This window comes from Squalius cephalus (assembly GCF_949319135.1).
Source record: "Squalius cephalus genome assembly, chromosome: 14".
Taxonomy (NCBI): Eukaryota; Metazoa; Chordata; class Actinopteri; order Cypriniformes; family Leuciscidae; genus Squalius; species Squalius cephalus.
Window position 1 is genome coordinate 6,615,334 of NC_137135.1, and position 21,189 is coordinate 6,636,522.

The following is a 21,189-nucleotide window of genomic DNA, read 5'->3' on the forward strand; positions in this document are numbered from 1 at the left end:
ATATAATTGGACCAAACTTTTCCAGAACTTTCTTAGGTATTCCAGTAAAAGGTAAATCCTGTAGACGCAATGGGTAAATAATATTAGTTTCTAAGGCCCACCATGGCAAAGGGGAGTCAACATCAATCCAAGTCCTAAGTGGTCTCATTTGGTATGCTAAATAATAGGACCAAAAATCTGGTAGCGATAAGCCTCCATGAGGTTTTAGTTCAGCCTCGGAAGAAGTTCCCATGCCAGACTCTTGTTGCTGCATTTCTTTCAATATCTAGCCCACCTTATGCATGAAATTCATAGTGTTTATAATAAAACACTAAAATTAATACTCAAAAACACTTTTACAAGTATGCGATTAATCACTATTAATCAATTTGACAGCACTAATGTGTGTATATATAGGCCTACACACATACATATATACACATATTTACAAACTTATGTTAGATGCGATTAATCACGATTAATCGATTTTACAGCACTGTGTGTGTGTGTGTATATATATATAGTACACTAATGTGAGTCTGTAGGCTATATACAGTATGTATACATAAACACACACACACACATATATTTACAAACTTATGATTTGTAAATTAATGATTAATCGATTTGACAGCACTATTTCAAAGTAATGCAAAACAGGTAAAACATTTTAATCATTTTAATAAATCGTTTTATTTAATATTTTCATACACAATAGAAATACGTCTCTCATCTCGTATTGCAACCCTGTATCCATGCCTGAAAATCCAAGAGTGAAATCCAAGTTGTTAATATCTAAATAAAATGTATTTAAGGCACAGGCGCGTCACCAACGGTAATAAAATACTCCTGCGTTTAATACCAGAAAACCCACAACGGTGAGATGCAAGCATTACATTTTTCGTATAAAAAAGAAAATCTGGGCCTGGGTATTTGCAGTAGTGACCCAACGGGCTAGAACTGACTTACTCTGATGTGTGCATGAGCCAGGCCGAACAGAAACAAAACACAACACATTAGTAATAATGCCTTGATATAATGCCGAACAGTCTTTTGGTCTGGTATGCAAGAATCAGTTGAGATGCCACTCTTTTATATGTTCTTTCTGCTTCTCGTTTACGTGCCACACCTCGCACCTTAACCTTTTCAGATGTGTAGTTCAAGAACTTGTCTCTTAGTTTCCTGTATTTCAAAAACAAGGCACAATAAAATGATAAAAGGAGGAATTGTAAAGCACCTTTGGTTAAAGGGAGGTACTTTTGTTGAAATTAAAAAGCTAAACATCCAATTATTCTTCATGTTTGCTTACAGCTAGCAAAACAACAGCAAAAAAAAAAAAAAAAAAAAACCATTAGTCAAAGTCAGTAAAAAAAGAGCCTTTTTTTTCTTCTTCCGGAAACGAGCCAATGATATGAGCAGGACGATGCAGTGTGTGAAGGCTCTGCAGATGAACATGCAACCTCCTCTATTATAGGGTCTGTGGTGGAGTGTGTACTATTTTCGTTTTTGGCAAGCTGGTGAAGAAACAAACACAGTGTCACAGATGTCTGAGGCAGATCGAGTGTGTGAGTGTTTGGGACGGTCTACTGGACGAGCTTAGCGTCAAGCCGGAGCCAGTGCAGGCCTTGCCGTGTGAAGCACACCAGTTCAGTCATGCTACTGGTGTTGAAGATCAGCGCGCCCATCGCCTTGTCCAGGTCACAGAAGAACTCTGTGCAGAATACCAAACACAAGAGAAGAAGAACAAACAATGTGATCTTCTCATTACAATTTTATGTAGCCAATAAAACAGGCTTGTGCTGCACATGTTGCACTGAACTGTATTTTCCTTCTTTGAAGTAATTCCAATCATATTTCAAGCAATTCAAAACCATCATGGTGAACAGTGCGAATCTGAAGTGTCTCAGCTGAAGGAAATAATACATTATTTATCGTCTTCAATATATTGGCTAAACTTTCTTATCGGGTTGATAATGATAAAATTAAAAATGAACATACTGTATATCAGTCTTGTAGGGCCATTAAAAACAAATATTCCATCCGGACATTGCTTTTGCCCACTTCTGCATGTGAATTAATTTGGATATAGTCAGGGGTGCACATAACTTTCTGGTCTGGTTCTCGCAGGAGCTCCTGGAGGTGCTGCTTGGACTCACACTTCACACTTATCCTACAAGATGTAGTTATCACTTTCCTCCTGACTGCTCACCTCTTATTTTCTCTCCAACATTATTTTGTCACGTGTTCAACAATATTTTTTTTACATTTGATTAACATTAATGACACAGGCAGCAGCAGGAATATTAGGCTGTTATCACTTTAAGAGCGAATGCATCCGGTTTCTTTCCCAACTGTTCACTTATGACATAACCGAGAGAATACTTGCCGATACCGGTATTTAGATGGGTATTTTGACATGATTTTCTGTGTATGTGTCAATTTAAAACAACTTTGATGAAAGGTTTTGATCCACTTCAAATGTTGACTACAGTGTATATATGTGTATATATATATCAATCACTTTACATGAATATAAAACATGTACAGTAGTGTTAAAAAAGGATGTCCGGCCTAGGAACGGTAATGAAATGGCTCATTCTAAGGTAATAAAAACATAACGGTTCATTATGTAAGGTCTTTACACCACTGAAAACATAGTTATGTACTGTATATGATATTGCATTTCTGTCAACAGATCCTCCTAAATATTACACAATGCACCTTTAACTCTGCACAGCTTTTCTGCAGTCGTTCTGTTTCTAGCTTTTGAAATAGTACATTTAGTACTTTTTCTAGTACTAGGATGTATAGTACATCCTACTTTACCCCCATACATGCAGTACACTCAAAAGCACACACGTCTGTGTGCACATCCGGTATTTAGACGGCTATTTTGACATCATTTTGTGTGTATGTGTCCGTTTAAGCACAAGGAAACGCAAAAGAGGAATCAATTTGGTGTTCGAGCTCTATCTGAAACACGCCTCTCTCTTTCGTTTGAGAGAGAATCGTTTGAATGTGTAAATTGCCATGACAAAACATGTCCAAATGATACATTTTCACTCTATGATGGTTAAATTTAGCAGTTAATCTGCGAATCACATGTGTGCCGAACCGTGGGGCAGCTGGTTCGTACGGATCACGGATCAACTGCAATCCGTTGCATCTCTGATAATTAATGAGAACACACCTGTTAAGTGCACCCCTGGATATAATATACATTTTCAACTTTATATAGATAGCTGTGCAGTAATACAGTTAACATTTTTGCAATGATAAAAATGAGATTTGCTATATAGTATTTGCTATATTGCTTTTAGTGAGTGTACTGCATGTATGGGGGTAAAGTAGGATGTACTATACATCCTAGTACTAGAAAAAGTACTAAATGTACTATTTCAAAAGCTAGAAACAGAATGACTGCAGAAAAGCTGTGCAGAGTTAAAGGTGCATTGTGTAATATTTAGGAGGATCTGTTGACAGAAATGCAATATCATATACAGTACATAACTATGTTTTCAGTGCTGTATAAAGACCTTACATAATGAACTGTTATGTTTTTATTACCTTAGAATGAGCCATTTCTATCTACACACACCGCGGGTCTCCTTACATCGTCATTTTTCTACAGTGGCCCTAAATGGACAAACGCGTTTCATCACTATGTTGTTCTTCATGTTAAGAAGCTAGCTAAAGTCAGAGAATAAAACACTGACACAATGATGTACAAGTAACAATACTATTCGTAATAACATATCGTTTTACTGAATAATTAAGTAAACCTAATTTCTTACTTTATCTTTGTAAAGAAACCTCATTGCTTAACTGGCTACTCTCTGCTGTCTCAGACGACGACATCACTTCCTGTTGGACATCGTAACTTCTGTTGGGTGCAATTCGTAACCTCACCACTAGATGCTGCTAAAAATTACACACTGCACCTTTAACTCACTCATTTCTCACTAAGGGTTCATGCGTTTATCTTGACTTCTTCTCTACGGTATGCTTTGTATTATTATTGTGCATTTCCAAAACAGCAACATAGTGTCGGCCCAGATCAGGCCCACATCTGGTACACGTTGAATCCACACAGATCTGGGCCGACACTATGTTGCTGTCTGTGTTGTTTCGAATACTCATTGTGCAGTATTTCTCATGCTCTCTTTATTAGGGTCTGGCGGCTGAAGAGTCAGTATTGCGGTTCAAGCAGTTGACATGGGAATATCAGGCTCTTCAGAGAGCATATGCCCTGTTACAGGAGCAGAAAGGAGGGCTTGAGTTTGAGGCAGGTGTTTGGAGAAGGGCATCAGTACCTCTCTGCTCTTTGGCAAGCTCCTCAGCCTGGTCCCACACCTCGGTAGCGTAGAGGAAGTTTGAGGTGACCTGCACGTAGCTGGCGGCCATCTGGTGTATGCGTTGAGTGATGGTGACGGAGGAGCTGGAGGAGAAGTAACACGCCAAATTGGCTAGTGATTTGACAGCATTACCCTCCACAGTTAATTTTTACCTGCATTTGGTGGGTGTTAATTTCAAACCCTGTGTGCATGTATTCTTATCGGATGAAAAAAAGTTATGATGCACATTTTTAGAATTGATGCATATCTTGTCGTTTCAATCCAGCGTAGTGACCATAAGTAGTGACAGGTTGTAAAAACACATCATCGGGGAAGAGAAGAAATGTCATTTTGATTAAAGATTATGAACTTTGCTTTGATTTTTATCAACCCGTTGACATTATTTTGTCTTGTTTTGAGAATAAAACTGGTTTATGCTCAAAATTATATTAATGCTAAACAAACAAACAACAACAACAAAAAAACATTTACAATTAAAAAAAAAATTTTTTTAAAGGATGTTTACATATTTTACTGGAAAATGTTTTGAATTTTTAACCATCTTTTTGCCATCACTGGATTATTTAAATGCTCCTTCAGTGTAAAATTTTAAAAGCAATCCATGTAGTCATTCAATTAATATGAGTTGTAGAGTATAGTTTGAGATGAAGTGTACCATGTCAAACCATGTCAACTACCATATCATTTCATAAACTTCATTAATAGTCAAAACCAAATTTATTCAGACACCTTCAACATCTCTCACATTATCACAGTTTATTCGCTATAGTTTAGAAAATGGTAATAAAATATGACAAGAACTCGTTGATATTTCACTGGTTTTGTCCATCCTTCTGTTAGACTGTCTCACAGATGAATTATGTTGAATATCTGTCAGCTGTTAAATTTAACTACTCAAGTAGATAATATCAATTTAGGTCAACCAATTACCAAGCAGTGCTTAATTTTGTTCAGTCTGTGGTGTAAAAAAGTCACATTAGCAATTAAAGAAAAAACACTTCAGCAAAACATTATAAGGTCAAAGTGTCTGAATAATTTTTGGCCCCAATTTGTATTTATATTGGTAGTCACTGTATGAAGAATCTTTGGGTATAATATGTCATAGTTTACTGCACCCACTAGTAAAAAAATATCAAAAATTATATCTGGTGTCTGAATAATTTTAGGTTTGACTGTATGTGTGATCCAGTATATAAAAAATGCAGAGATGTAACCTATTGGTGCATTTTTGTAACTAGAATGGTTTTAAACATGCGGTTGTCAGGGTGTTTCTCCAATGTTTCTCCATTTACAATATATAAAACAATAAAAGGAACTTACTTTGCTACTCCAGGAGACGGAGCTTGGGTATAACTCAACGAATTCTGGAAAAAACAGAGTAATAGAGTAATGAATACTTTTGTATACGTTACGTTCTTCTGTTTAAAGAAACATTAACATGAATTTGACATCTCCAAAATAAACTACATCTTTCCTGTGTTTTTGTAATTGAGTCATACTGGTAATTCCAAACCTACACAACAGTCAAAAAGTTTGGGGTCAGTAAGATTGTTTTATGAAAAAAATGAATGCTTTTATTCAGCAAGGACACATTAGATTGATCAGTAAGTGACAGTTAAGACATTCATTATGATTTCTATTTCAAATAAATGCTTTCTATTCATTGAAGAATCCTACTTTTTTTCAATCACAGTTTCCACAAAAATATGAAGCAGCACAACTGTTTTCAACATTGATAATAATCATAAATTTGTCAGGATATTAAAAATAATTTCTGAAGGAAAATGTGACACTGAAGACTGGAGTAATGATGCTGAAAATTCAGCTTTGATCACAGGAATAAATGACAGTTTAAAATATATATAAAAAAGCAAACTTACTTTAAACTGTACTTTCAATATTACTGTTTTATTGTTTTTCATGGAATAAACACATAAGAAAGAACAGAAAATCATGTTACCTTCAAGTGTTCAGTGAGTGTTTTTGAGTATTTCAGTGCACTTTCTTTCCGTAGCTTGAAAAGCCTCAAATACAGGAGCGCTTGGCACCTCAGACTGCAGAGACACACACATATCCATCGGTTACATTAGCCACAGCTTTACCAAATACTGAGTGCACAGTAACAGCTTTAACACCATTGACCTTACTGATGAAGATAGTCAAATAAAGATGGTTGATATCAATCACTAATAATACATTTAACACCATTCTGCTGGAAATAGAACATTTTATTTATTGTGAAAGATTGCATTGATTGTTTTCAGAGCCATTAAGTTTAATAATGATTGTTAAAGTACACTAGCAGTGTTGGGGGTAACACATTAAGAAGTAATGCGTTACTTTACTAGATACTTGTAAAAGTAATCTGATTACGTAACTCATTACTTGTAATGTACGACAAACTATCTGAGCTACTTTTTCAAACTAGTAACACAAGTTACTTTGTTTCCCTGTGTATTGACTGACAGCTCTCCTGTCCTAATGTTGAGAGAAAGCGTAAGTGCAGAGGCGTTGAGTTTGTGTGTGTGAACATTATGATTACTGTAGATCTAGACTAAATGTGAATATGCATTTACTCATCTCACTTGCACAAAAACCATAGGCATAAGATGCGGGTGGGACATGTCCAAACCACTTTTTGCTAAGGTCGATATTGTCCCCACCACTTTTGAAACATCTCGCGAAACGAATGTACCAATACAAATAAATAAAACATCTCCAGTTAACTAGCAGAGTATTCATTTCGTTCGAGGGGTTCAAAAGAGGCGATCTAGCGCTGAAATGTGTTGTTTTTGAAATCAAGTGATCAAAGTGCTTGTTGCCTCTGCGATCAGTGGCACGTATACTGTGTTCCCTTTCAATCGTTCACGTTCGACGTAGTCGATGTTGACTGAATGGGATCACGCTAGGGAGCCTGTCATCTTCGAGTACTATTGAACGAGCCAATGCAATTGGCATGCGTGATTCGCATCACACACTCCGCCCCTCGGCGCGGGTATAAATACGGAAGTGGATGCACGCACTAGTTGCTTTTTGCTTCGGAGCCGATCATCTCAGAAGAGTATTGTTGTATACAACGAGCGAATGTGTCGGTGTTCTTCTAGGAAGACTCTCCCAGTTGCTGGTTCTACAGCGCTAGTGCAGCGGTAAACGCGAGCTTTGAGCTCTCAACTGCTGTTTTAACAGCATCAAATTTCTGTGTTTGTTGATGGCTGGTTAGAGGGCGGAAAAATGAGTGGTTCACTGTTTCAGTTCACTGTTCAGTGTTGGCGCTGTCATTCCCCTGTGTGCTCTGGCACTGGTGATGGGCCCCATTTCCTGAAAGAGAAACACGGGTATGTTTACGTATTTTTCAAGATGCCACCTGTGCGTTTCTGGATGCGATCGTTCCCTGTCCCCCCAAATGGACGGTCACAATAGTATTATCACGTGTTTGTAGAATGTATATGTATATATGTGTGTATATATATATGTATAATATATATGTGTATATAATGTATGTGTATATATGCAGCACGTTGAAGCAGCTTTTCTGGATAGTTTGTGTTCTCATTGCGAGGATATGACTATCGCGGTGTTGAGATCGAGACTCGCCTTCATGCGTGAAGGTGGAGTCCCCATTACCACGCTACGGCGCCGTGTGGGATGGGTGATCAGAGGATCATAGTGAGGCTTCCCCGTCCGGTAACCAATCCCTGTGGGCCCCTCACTCCTCTATCACATCACAGCCGGTGGAGCCCCCCGTTGATCGCGCTGGTCCCTCTGTAATGGACCGATCAGCCGTTTCATTCGGGGCCTCTCCAGAGGACAGGATGCCGATTGCAGCATCGGAGGGTGAGCTGACCTCTGGAAATGATGACTTGGCTGCGTTATCTCCCTCTGGGAGTGTAATGTTGCCCAAGCCAGATCCAGAAACATCAGCTATGCTGAATCGGGCCACCTAGGCTGTCAGGCTCGAGTGCAATCCTCCACCGTGTCCCGAACAGTCTCGGTTGGATGATTGGTATGTCGGAATGGGCCGCGCTGGTTCTCAGCTCGCCGCCCCAGTGCATTTCTTTCCCAAAGTGCATGTAGAGGTTACCAGGTCGTAGACGGCACCTTTCTCTGCCAGAAACTGCCTGAATAAGCTTTTCCCCCCTCACTACCCTTGACGGAGGAGCGGTGAAGGGTTGCGAGGCTGTCCCTCCAATAGAGCGGTCTGGCGCGACACAGGTGCACCTGTGTCCAGCAGCCGCAGCTTTTTGGATGGGGCTCCTCGTTTCACCCCTAAAGCCTGTGAGTTCTCACCAATTCTGACGGGCAGAGCTTACAAGGCCTGTGGGCAGCATAGAGCCGGCCGCAGGAGGGACGCAAGCCAGCCATTCCCTCCAGCCGATATGAAGTCTGGCTTCCATGAGCTCGTACTTTATTGTACCCTAAATGTGTGGTGGGTTATGACCATCTTGTCAACTGATCTGATCTGTGTCAACTGAAACGGGCCCGTTTCGAAAGTCTCCGTTCACTTGCTAAACACAGAGATTCATTTTCAAAAATGCCCCGTCCCCAAGCTTGGTCTGCAGCATTCGACCTGAAAGACATGTACTTCAGATCTCTATCCTTCCACTCCACAGGCCTCTTGTGTTCTTGCGTTCGAAGGTACAAAGTATCAGTACATGGTCCTACCCTTCGAGTGCTCCATAGCCAGTTGGGTCTTCAGGTCAACTGGGAAAGAGTAAACTCACCCAAGGGTTGAGGATCTCTTTTCTAGTATGGAGATGGTCTCGGTCCAGCGCATCTCACAGATAGAGGTGTGTCAGCTCAGTGCTATTCAAGAAGTGAGAAAGGGTCCCACTGAAACTTTTTCAGAGGCTCCTGGGGCATATGGCAGACGCAGCCACACGGCTTCCTCCATATGAAGACCGCTTCAGCACTGGCTTCACGGCCGAGTCCCGAGGTGACCGTGGCAGAGCGACATGCTCCGTGTGATAAACACCCTGGCCTATTGCCAAACCCTCAGCCCGTAAAAAGACCTTTCGTTTCTCCAGGCCAGTGGCTCCTAGAATGAGTGCCCACTAATACCGGCTGAGGGGCCACGTATACTGCTACTGCCTCGAGTTGCTTACAGTTTCCTCGCTTTGAGACACCGTTGCACAGCGAGCATGTACTGGTCTGAAAAGACAACATTGCGACCGTCGAGCTACGCTCCCCTCGCATGTTGCAACTCGCCCGCCACCTCCTCCTTGGAGTCAGAAGCTTCTAAGGTTGCTTCATTCCACTTATTACTGCTGGCCTGCTCAATCGTGCCGCTGACAAGCCTCACGACAGCCTCTGGTCCAGATAGAGTGGAGCTGGCCTGCTGTTTGGGACCAATTCGGGGCCGCACAGCTACGTCTGTTGCCCCTCCGGACTCGTCCCTCCACCTGTTGTTTCTTCTCCTGTCTGAGTGGATATCCCTCGACACAGAAAAAACTCTGGCCACAGCTGGCCCTGGGGCCCCCGCAGAAATGCGTTCCCCAGTGAGCCTTCTTGCACTACGGTGCTAAAATCAGGAAGAGATGGAGCTGGTCCTGATAGTTGCCCCTTATTGGTCCAACCGACCTCTCCTCTCTACAGCCTTCCTGACTCATTCCTCTGAGTACATTCTTAGGGATGGGGCATGATGGCACTCACGTCTAGACCTTGGAGAGTTCCAGGACTGGTTCTGAAAAGAACGGGATGCGGAGGTTCTGGTTACTACTGCAATCATTGTTTATGCCGTAGAGACCATCACTTCTGTGAGAGCACCTCTCAAAAAAGAGGCTCGCTCCCCCTTAGAAGTGGAACCTATTTGTTGAATTGAGTCTTCTCTCGGTGAGGAGATCCCGAAGGTGTTCGATCACTTCAGTGCTTCCTTCCTGCTAACGGTTGGAGTGAGGGCTGTGTCTCCTCCACCTCAAAATGTTGTGGCCTCTGTATTGATGCTCATCATGATGCAGTAGATACAAATCCGTGGGAAGTACGACTTGATTGTCAGGTTCCTGAGGCAAGGAGAAAAGAAATAACCTCTTTGCGTCCCTGTTTACCCTCTTGGGACTTATCTCTGGTGCTCCTCCTAAGCAAGGGTATTGCTCCTTCCTAGGCGTTGACACAGAGTGCCTCGCTGAACAGATGTTAAATAGAGTTGGGGGCTGGGCGACACCTATACACGTTCGCTAGAGAACTAGCCTATGTGTCGAACTGTTGCTTCCCGTGGGCTCCCTTCACATGAAGCCAGTTTCACTGTAAGCACAGTTCGAAGTCTCGGCTTGCTGTGCCATATGGACTGGATACGTGCGCAATTCTTGCTCCAGTGAGTTCCCCTTAGTAGCCGAACCCTGTCAAGTTCCTCCATACCCTTCGGCAACGGACATGGCGGAACGTCCGAAGCCAGGCCTATCACTCGTATGCACTGGTGGAACCTGTGTTAGGCTAGGACCATATATGTTGTGATCCCTATGGCGATCACATATGTGTATTCTTCCACGGTACGGCTCCCTGCAGCGAGCCTGTGTCGACTCTGCCGTCACTGTTCAGTTGATCCTCCACCCTGTTATAGGCTGGAGTCATCCCAGTGACATTCCATATGTTGTACTGCCAGTCATCCGCTCAGTCCATATGTGTATTTTCCACGTCACCTCCCTTCGGGCAGGATGTGGTTTCCGCAGCATCCCTTCCTTCCATTGATAGGGTACGCTTTCCCAGTGGTCCTGTGGAACAGCAGTTGACTTCCCTGGCCTAAGCCTTGCCCTTCTCCGCCTCAAAATTGCGGGGGGGTCAGGAGGCTTTCGTCCAGGCACTGGAAGGTGGCAGCTCTAGTTGCGCTTTCCATAGTAGATCCCATTCAGTCGACGTTGACTACGTCGAATGTGAACGACTGAAAGGGAACGTCTCAGTTGCGTATGCAACCCTCGTTCCCTGAGGGAGGGAACGGAGACGTAGTCCCTTAGCCACTATAGCTGGACCACCGCTGACTCCGAGTTACTCTCGGCTCCTCAGCGAAAAGTAATTAGTGCATGCATCCACTTCCGTATTTATACCCGCGCCGCGGGGACGGAATGTGTGTGATGCGAATCACGCACGGCAATTGTATTGGCTCGTTCAATAGTACTCAAAGATGACAGACTTCCTAGCGTGATCCCATTCAGTCAACGTCGACTACATCTCCGTTCGCTCCTTCAGGGAACGAGGGTTGCATACGCATCCGAGACATTCTCTTGTGACTCGCGCACAGTCGTCACTCGGTTCAATCCGTTGTGGAGACTCTCTATTCGTTCCGGTGAAATTACAAAACAAAATGCACACAAACGTGTCCCTGCCTGATATACAACCACTGATAAACATAATCGGTTTTGATGAGAAAAAACAAACTTATACGAGTGCGGATTAGAACCCAGAACCTCTGACACGCTTGGAAAAAGTTCTGCCACTGGACCATTTAAATACACGCTTAAAAAAAGTCGAATCTAGGTATTTATTCACGTGAAAATTCTCGCCACTAACAACATATATTAGACCTCATTAAACGACAATTTAAACCCAATGTACTATTTAAATCGATTGCTGGACATCGTAATGTTATTGTACATACATCTGATTTATGATTTATTAATATTCAACAATATTATTGATCTGCTTGCATTGACAACATTATATGAGAACTGAACAGAACTGAGCTGGACGGTGACATCACTGTTTTCTCCAGAGCGGCTATATATATATATATATATATATATAAATGAACTAAATTAATAACTTTCTTACAACAAAAATGAAACATCGCTGAACTTACTTAAAGGGTACATAACATGCACAGTTTCACCTAATCTCATGTTAATCTTGAGTACCTATAGAGTAGTAGTGCATCCTTAATATCTCAAAAAAGTGTTTAGTTTTATTATATTTAGAAAAGAAAAATACAGCTTTCCGATTCTCTCCGGAAAAAGCCGAGGTCCTGGAGGCGGAGCTATAGAGTCAAGCGGTAGTTCTTGATTTCCAGCAAAAGACAGAAATCTGATCCAGTTGTACTTACATGAATGGGGTCTTTTATCACTGGGACCGCTCCACGTTTTAATAGCAAACGATTTGCAAATCCAGCGTCGACCTGAGCCTTGTTAATAAAACATTCGTCACTGAAATGACCAGAACACACAACCGCACTTCCTACACTCCGTTGCTGCCCCGGAAAAACAAACTGCATCCACTGTTCCTGTAACACTGGGTTCTTTGGAAAACTGAACACGGTAAGCTTTCCCTCACATCCAAATACACACTTTTTTGGAGACATTCTTGAACAAATCCTATGCAGCGCTGGCTGCCGATGATTTCCTGTTGAAGCGCGTTGATGTGCGCGGTCTCGCTCTCCTCTAGTCGACGTGCTCGCGGGCGAGCTTTTCCGAGAGAAATGCTCATATAAGGAGTTCCACTCTTATCTACGTCATTAGATCCACGATCTAAAAAAACCCAGCCGAAACTTGTACCAACCCGGAAGTAAGATTTTCAGCATAGAAATTCTCCGTTATTCGTCCAAAATATTTTTTAAAAACTTTGCCCATGTTTAGCATGAGAATCTATCTCTTTAACACTGTAAACAACTCTGAATACATGAAACACCATTGTACCCCCCCTTTAAGCTGGACTATAATGCTATTTTCTTCTAGAAACAAACTTTGTTGCATTATTTTCCTGTTATCACTGTAAAGCTGCTTTGAAACAATCTGTATTATAAAAAGCGTGACATGATCCATGCGTAAATGTACTAAAATAAAGTATTACCAAACATTGATTCAGTTCTCATGACCATGCACTTCAATTGATTTAAAACACAATCCAAAAGATAAAAGATGATTCAAGAGAGTCAACAATGAAAACGATGATTTTCTCAACTGTGAACCAAAAACTGTTGACCCGAAACACGCAGAATCATTGTGTCTCCGCTACGTACCACAGCACTGCTAGCCTTTTGTCTGCAGATGTCGCATCCGGTGCCATGAAGCTCTTGAGCTTTATCGTGTACCTACCAAACATGCACATTTGTGAGCAAACTCAAGCATTATATGTAGAGATATTAAAGTATCTCAATTCCTCTATTCTTACTTGATGAGCTCTATGGTTTCGGCATACATGGGAAAGGGGGATTTGGCCTTCTGGGTGCTTTTCTCCAGGGCATTTCCACACGCGATAAACGACACCACAGCGTCCAGGTAATACACAGCCTTCTCAAACCTGTCCATCTGTGGAAAACACAACGCGTGTGAGGAGGAAAACAGATTCTAAACGGACACTATAACATAACATGTGATAATATGGGGCACACAAACTCAAAACAATCTTGCCATTGGCACAAACATCACTGACCCCGAGTTTTAAACATTGGCTCCGTGTGAAGAGAGCACCTGTTGTGTCGCTCTCAATGAAGGACTAACACAAAAGGTCCGGGGTCACAGAAATATCAAGCAGATTAACTAACACAGATGTGAAAACCGTAGGCCAGTAAAACTAACCCTCACCAGAGCATCCGCGTTGTGTTTCAGTTCCTTCGCCTCTTGAAGGTAATGATCAGCAGAATGAATCCTGCAATTCAGATGGAGGATTGGCTGTTATTACACCCACAAAAATCCCAACAAATCACAAGAGAACATTAATGATGCTTTAACGTCCCACTATATGAATCGAGATATATATATATAGTTGCTTCTTACAATAATAAAACTAAACTTACAATAAAAAATATAACAAAAACTCAGATAAACATGGTAGCTTTAAAATCACAGTATAAAAGAATCTAAAGGAATTAATTAATTAGTCAGACAAATGATCAAGACTTCATACCTGTCCTCAAACAGGAGTTTGGATCTGGATTTGGAGCCATCAGAGATGTGAAGCACTGTGACAGGATTTTCCGTTTTAGAGCTTTTCTCCTGTTTTTTTTTTAAAAAATGACATTGAGAAATTAGAAAATGAAAATCCGTCAAGACAAACTTTAATGTTGGACTTCACTGAAATAAACTCTATACAAGAACATGTTTACATGTTAACCATGTTTAGTGAGTCTTGTGTTCTGAAACGTGACTTTCACGGCACAGCGACAACTTAGACAGAATCTTACAGGGCAAGTTAGACGATGTGCCGGTACTTCTTTTGAAAACGTAACTACTTCGTGACCATTAAAAAAAGTACATTCATACTATATAGAATGTAATCCGGATGCATTACATTTGCCATGTTTTCACTAGTCATGTTTCAGTTCAAAGTTACAAATTTAACTTTTCACAAAAATGGAATACCCTATTGCATAAAACATTAGCGAATAAAGCACCTTTTCCATCCCATGTATTTAAGAGAAATTTGGCTCAAAATATCTGTTATAAAAATGAAAGTTGCTGCATTGGTACATCATAAATGAGTTGCGTCTCAAAGCACACAGGTGAAACGCCATAAACACGGTTATGTTCTCTTGCGTTTGAAGAGAACATCCTCTGTTGAGTCAGTCACGTGAGCTTTTTGTTGCGCATCAAGGGATTTAAATGTGTTTTAATCGTATTTTATGCACGTCTTCTTATCAGGTTTTGCCTCAATTGAGTGCAATAGATTATGCACATTTTTAGAATTGATGCCCCATCTTGCCGTTTCCACCCAGCAATTATTTTAATGCGATAACCCAAAATTGCATAAAATAGGTGGATGGAAATATAGTCACGTGACCTATCAGCTGTGTCGCTTCACTGCCATTCATAAACCCTCTCCCGTGGCCTCATGGGATAGTAAAGTATATCAGATGCACACTTCAGAATCTTTATTATTTATTTTGATTGTTAGCTATGGGAAAACTGAAAGTCAAGTGACAGGACAGAAGCTGTGAAGCTTTATATATGCAAAACAAAGGTGGCATTAATGCATTTACACAGAAATTGCATTTGCAGAATATAAAACCATGAATGAATGAAAAATATGAAATTTTCCTTTGAGGCTTCGAAGCCTCATTTCAAAGCTTCAAGGCTTTTTATTTTCTGCAAATGCAATCCCTGGGTAAATCACTGCATAATTGTATGTACTGTACACAATACAGGGTGTGTAACGTAAAAGGTGGAGATGGTAAACCGTGTGTGTGAAGCGATAAGTTTCTGGAACAGCCTGAGGTTTTCTCACGTTCATCATGCCAGTGTCTGCGTGTGTAAAAAGGCAAACGCACCTTGCGGTGTTTGGAGCCGCTTTTGCTGCTGTATTTGCTGCTGGTAACCGAGGTGGAGGACTGGCTCAACGTGCGCTTGCGTGGGTGCTCAGGTTTAGCTGTCGGCTGCGTGATGGAAGAAGAGGGTGCAGACTCCTTGTCTCTATCCTGAGCGCGCTTAGACGAGCTGCAGAAAAGAGTTGGGGATATCATGATTAATCAACAATTTAGGAGGAGGAAAAATTACAATCTGATCTCAATAATGTGAAAAGTTACCGGTCTGCGGTTCAATTATACACAACAGGGTTTTTCACAACAGGTTATCATCGTTCTACTTCTAAGCTAGCAGTAGCTGAGTTTACATGGACCCTAATAACTACTACAGGGTTTGTACAGATACTGTAAAATGAAATTCCAGGACTTTCAAGGACTTTTCAAGCACTACTTTTTTGTTTTAAAGGAATACAATAAGAGGTCTCACTTATTAAACAATATCTTTATTAGCTTCAAATTCTAAAAAAAGGTAAACAGATAAATAAAAATAAACCAATAAAACAAAATGGTAAAAATAAAGTGCAACAGATGCAATGACTGCGGTAACTTTAATCATCAAAAGGATATTATGACAGATATCCATTTCCTTATTCAAAATGATTTTTTTTTCTCATGAATATATGATTGACCTGGGATATGAGGATTATATGAGGATTATTATGCTCAAAGTCATGCAAAAACAGCTCTATATCAATATTTTGTGTAAAAAGATTGTTTTATCGATAAAATGAAACACTAATTTCACATATTGTCTTTCAATAATTAAAGCACTTTTCAAGTACCTTTTCATAAATATGGCTGTTTTCAAGGGTTTTTCAGGACTTAAATGTCAAAAAGTCCAATTTGAGTACTTCAAGAACTTTAAGCACCTTGTATGAACCCTGCTACTAGCACAGTCAGAAACGCTTTACTCTGGGGATTCTGAGGTGTATTCGCTGTTCTTGTACACATACCAGACATTAAACTTAGAGAAATCCTCTCCCTTCCTTTGGTTTGATGCTGTGGTTATTCCAAGACCCCAGTATGTATTGTCTCCAACCTCCACATCCCAGCAGTGTGTTCCTGAGTTAAAGCCCTCAGATCCCAGGACACATGGATACCCGTCAAACCTCTCTGGATTATCAGGAAGTGTTTTATCTCCATCACTGACCGACACACTGGTCAGATCAGCAGAGAGTGTGAGATGAGGATCTGCTGTGTTTGGATCCAGAGTCAACGGAGCTGCAAAGAGAATAACATCAGATTACAGGATGAAATATGATGTATTAGAAATGTAAATGTAAAACACTTAAAGACTTTGTTAAAAGAAATCATAAATCATGCTATCATCACAATGGTCTCTCAGTTACTGTCAGAATGGATTGAGGCTTCAGGTTTAATATCAGTATTCAATAAACACTATTGTATCCTAATACATTAACATAGACCATGAGGAATAGACTTTTCATTATGAGTTCGCTGTATGATCTAGTAAGATTCACTTGGAAATTATTAAATATATTTCTATCAACACTCACTGTGTTGGACAGTTTCCAGCATCTTCTTCCAGACTCTGAACGGCAGGTTATCCAGATAACGCCGCGACACATGATTCAAAGCTCCAGAACTCATCTGTGGATCTGGCTGTGAGATCTGGACTCTGAGGAACATTCAGGAGTCAGAACTGCAGTGAATTTGAGTTCAGATCCACTGAGAGAAGAGATACGAGCAGCTCACTCACCTTTCCATCGTGACTTTATAGTTCTGGAAAATATAGAGTTTGAATACATTTTAATATCTTATCAAACGCTCTCAGTGTCAATGAGTCTCTCTATACAAGTTGTTTTATGCACAAAGAATGAAGCCAGATTGATTTGTCACCTTTAGAAACGAGACGTCATTGTCTTTCATCATCTCCTCCATGTCTCTGATTGTGTGTGAAAGAGCTGAGATGTGTGTGTTCATCTCCTCCAGCTTCTTCTTCATCCTCTGCTTCTTCTGCTCCTCTTCCTCTCTCAGTGCAGTGATTGTAGCTTCTTCTTCGTCTCTGAGAAACTGATGAAGCTTCTCAAACTCTTCTTTAATCTGACGCTCTGTGTGCTCAGCTTGAGACTGAAATCAAATCACATTCACTTCAGTCAGCGCTGTATGAACACACACTCCACTAATGTCAATAATAAACTCTGTGTGTGAATGTTGAGTATTTAACTCTTTATATCCTCACCTTGATGTCTTCGATTGTTTTATCACACTTTTTCTTCATTTCTTTTCCATGTTTGAGCTTGTTTTGTAAGGACGTCAGTGCTGTATTAAATTCCTCCTACAGGTTAAGATGAAAATCTGTGAAATTTATGCAGCTATAAGAGGTTTAAACATTGTATGTTTGAATGTTTTTATTGTTATATTATGTATATGTTGAATGGGTCATTCTCATGGAAACAGTTGAGTCTCAAAATTGCAGGACAAATATATTTTTTAATTATTTAATTTGGAAAGGATGAACATCAAGAAATCATGTTTTTACCAAACAAATGTGTTTTTTTCAATGGCCAATTCTTAATTATTATATCCATGCAGTTGTATATTTGAGGTTGTGTAAATACAAATACAGAAAGAGAAAGAATGTTAGTATCACTTTTTGGTGTGTCTTGTAATACATCAGATATTAATAAAAAACTACTTTTCCTTACATATGATATCAACATGACATATCGATTTTTTCAAAACATGTTTTGTCCCAATGCTGTTACATTCAAGAAGATTTGAACATCAGAGCAGTCGAAGCTTAATGCAGAATTTTATATAAGTAGTAAATCATAGAGATTTAGTCTAAGCAAAAATAAATACTGGTCTATTGTATACACAAATAATACTCTATGTGTAGCACTGTATTCAGCATATGAAATGAGAGATATGTGTCTTACCTTGTAAGATGAAAGCACTTCACTGATGGGTCTGAATGTGTGATTGGTGTGTTTCTCTGAGTCTCTGCACACTAAACACACAGGCTGTTTGTCCTCCAGACAGAAGAGTTTGAGTTTCTCACTGTGTAAACTGCAGATCTCCTCAGATCCTGATGAACGTTTCTCATTTCCCTCCTTTATCAATGAATCACACAAGTTTTTTAACACTAGATTAACTGGTGGATCATCTCTAGAGGATCTTCTCCTGCAGAGAGGACACTCCTGAGTTTTCTTAGTTTTCCAGAACTGTTGTAGACACTCTTTACAAAAACTGTGACTACAGGACAGAATAACAGGAGTCTTGAAGATTTCACAGCAAACAGGACAAGAAAGCTCTTCCACAGATTCTGAATCCATTTCCTCGTCTTGTAAAAGATCCAATGATCTACAATTTACTTTCACTTTCTGAACTTTGGTTTAAAGAGTAAATAACCATTACAATCAAAATCTAATCTGGTTTCATTCAGAAATAAACAAAAATGCTATAATATAATGTGTCCTCCTCTGTTTTTCACAACACTGACTCGTTTTAGCTTTCAGTGAAACTGAAAGGCAGAAATAAAGACTCACTTCCTGGTTGGTTTTGTCAGAGGGTGGAGTTTCTGAAGACAGACTGGATGTATAGTTTTATCTTTATTTTATTTGTGCTTTCAAGCATATTCTGGAAACAAAGAACTGAATAAAGAATCAAGTCTGTAACATAAAAAAAAACATTATAAAATAATTTACTATATAAAACAAAATAAGTTTACTAAAATATATATTTAGGCATATTTATGAATCACTTTTGAGTTCATGAGTTAATGAATTTATGAGTATTTCTGTCTGCTCTTTGTCTGTCCATTTTTAACTTCTTTAAAGGATTTTAAAGGATTTTAGGGCACCTTTCACTGAAATATTCCAGATAGTCCCTTCATTTAATCTTAAATAAGTTTTTGTGACTATGGATATTCTACCCTGTTATTTTTGTGAGCTCTTGGCCTATTATTTGGTTTGAGGCCTATCTTCATGCTGCAGCCCAGGGATCTGCTGCAGTTTGGCTCGTCTTCAGCCAAGATCTGTGACAGGGGTTCTTGAAACATGATTTACAGCAAGATAACATCTATCTCCAGCTGCATTGTGGTTTGCTTCCAGCGCACACTAAAGCCTATGCTATCTGGGTACAGCTATTCTGAGAGGTTCTCGGCCTACATGGACCTGCTGCAGTGTGGCTTGTCTTCAGCCTAGATCTGTGGCAGGGGTTTTTGAATCAAGATTTACATCAAGATAACAACACAGAGATCCATCTCTAGCTGCATTGTGGCTTTTTTCCAGCACACATTGAAGCCTGTGCTACACTGCTAAAGCTTCTGAATCATGTTTTTTCTTCATAAAAAATCTACTGGTTTTCTGGATTTTGTCACTCGCCTTTTTTACTGCATGTACAGTATCAGGCTTGCTGGTAAACGCACTCTGGGGTCTGCCACAGCATTTCACTGTCGGGGAACATTAGACTTCATTCTACAATTGAGAGATGTCCCATCCCATTGGATTACTAAATCTGTTGGACCTTCTGCCACCCAGGTATTTCGAACCCTTCCATATTTTTCAATTATGCTGCTGCAGGAACTGTTTGACTCTAACTTGTTACTGGTGTGGTGGGAAAGCCCTTTACTTCCCTTATAATTATAGGTGGATCGTAAGCCAATTAGCTGTCCTCATGGGGATATAAAGTGCGACAGACTTGTGCTTGAGGTCAACGTCATTTGTTGACGTCATTGACGCGCCGCAATGACGTTACTGTGGCTGCTCCCGGCATTAGGTGTGGACATTAGAGAGTAAGCTCTTGATTGCGTGATTGCCATTTCCTCTCGTAAAGTGCGAGTCAGCTGTTCCGTCCCTCGTGTGGATCTCGCACTACTGCTGTGACTGCCGTTATTGGGTGTGTGCGCTCCTTGAGTATGCGCGCATCATTCGTCATCGGTGCTCTCTCTCTGAAACGTTGGAAAGCGTAAGCTGATTGCTTGATCGCCATTTCCTCTCGTATGGTTCAAACCAACAGATTCGTTTCTCCTGCAGATCCCGCACACTGCTGTGACTGCTAGTCGGGCGCGTTTCACGTCTTGCCCACGGTTTTAAAATACTGCTGCACGGCTTAAAATATTGCTGTTTTGATTTTGTCCTGTTTTGTTTGTTTTGTATTGACTTTACATTTTCTATTTTTGTAAAGAGCTTTATCTTTCTTTTGGTTTTGTTTTGCAGTGCCTCCATTTTTGTGTGGTTAATTTGATTTATCTTATTATATGTAATCTCATTATTTTTCTAGTTTGTATTTTGGTTTTGCTGTTTAGTTAATGATCATAACCCGACTGAGATCGGTTGGTTTATTTTTCAGCAAACTGTTTGAACCAAGTGTTGTATTTTTCTGCAAACTGTTGAGATTAATTTGGTTTATTTTCTGTAAACTACAATTCATTGCCTTCTTGTGGATTTCTTTAATTCCTTTTGTTTAGTTCTGTTGTTTAATTTAACTTGACCTAGGGCAATTTAGCACCTAACTATTCCATGTGTATTTTAATGACTCTTATTAAGATCTTTCTGCTCTGTGTCGCAGGATCTGGGTGCCAAAGGCAGGGAGGCCAGCTTTATTCCCTTCTACGTGGTGGTGGTGTGTTGTTCACAGTGTGCCGTGTCCATCCGTGGAGTATGGTGTGAG

The 21,189-nt window shown here is 40.3% G+C and overlaps 1 protein-coding gene across 1 annotated transcript; it reads right to left on the reverse strand.

Annotated features, from left to right (window-relative positions):
• Positions 1 to 627: 627 nt before the first annotated feature.
• LOC307170969 (E3 ubiquitin-protein ligase TRIM35-like) lies at positions 628 to 19,038 on the reverse strand. Its single transcript, XM_079892304.1, has 15 exons — positions 18,456 to 19,038; positions 17,756 to 17,851; positions 17,413 to 17,643; positions 17,273 to 17,295; positions 17,070 to 17,191; positions 16,506 to 16,773; positions 15,520 to 15,685; positions 14,160 to 14,248; positions 13,838 to 13,901; positions 13,425 to 13,561; positions 13,273 to 13,344; positions 6,295 to 6,388; positions 5,655 to 5,698; positions 4,293 to 4,417; positions 628 to 1,690 (listed from the first exon to the last, which is right to left on the reverse strand). The coding sequence occupies exons 1-15, from the start codon at positions 18,849 to 18,851 to the stop codon at positions 1,563 to 1,565; spliced, it is 2,055 nt and encodes a 684-aa protein (XP_079748430.1). The 5' UTR covers positions 18,852 to 19,038; the 3' UTR covers positions 628 to 1,562.
• Between the last annotated feature and the right edge of the window lie 2,151 nt (positions 19,039 to 21,189).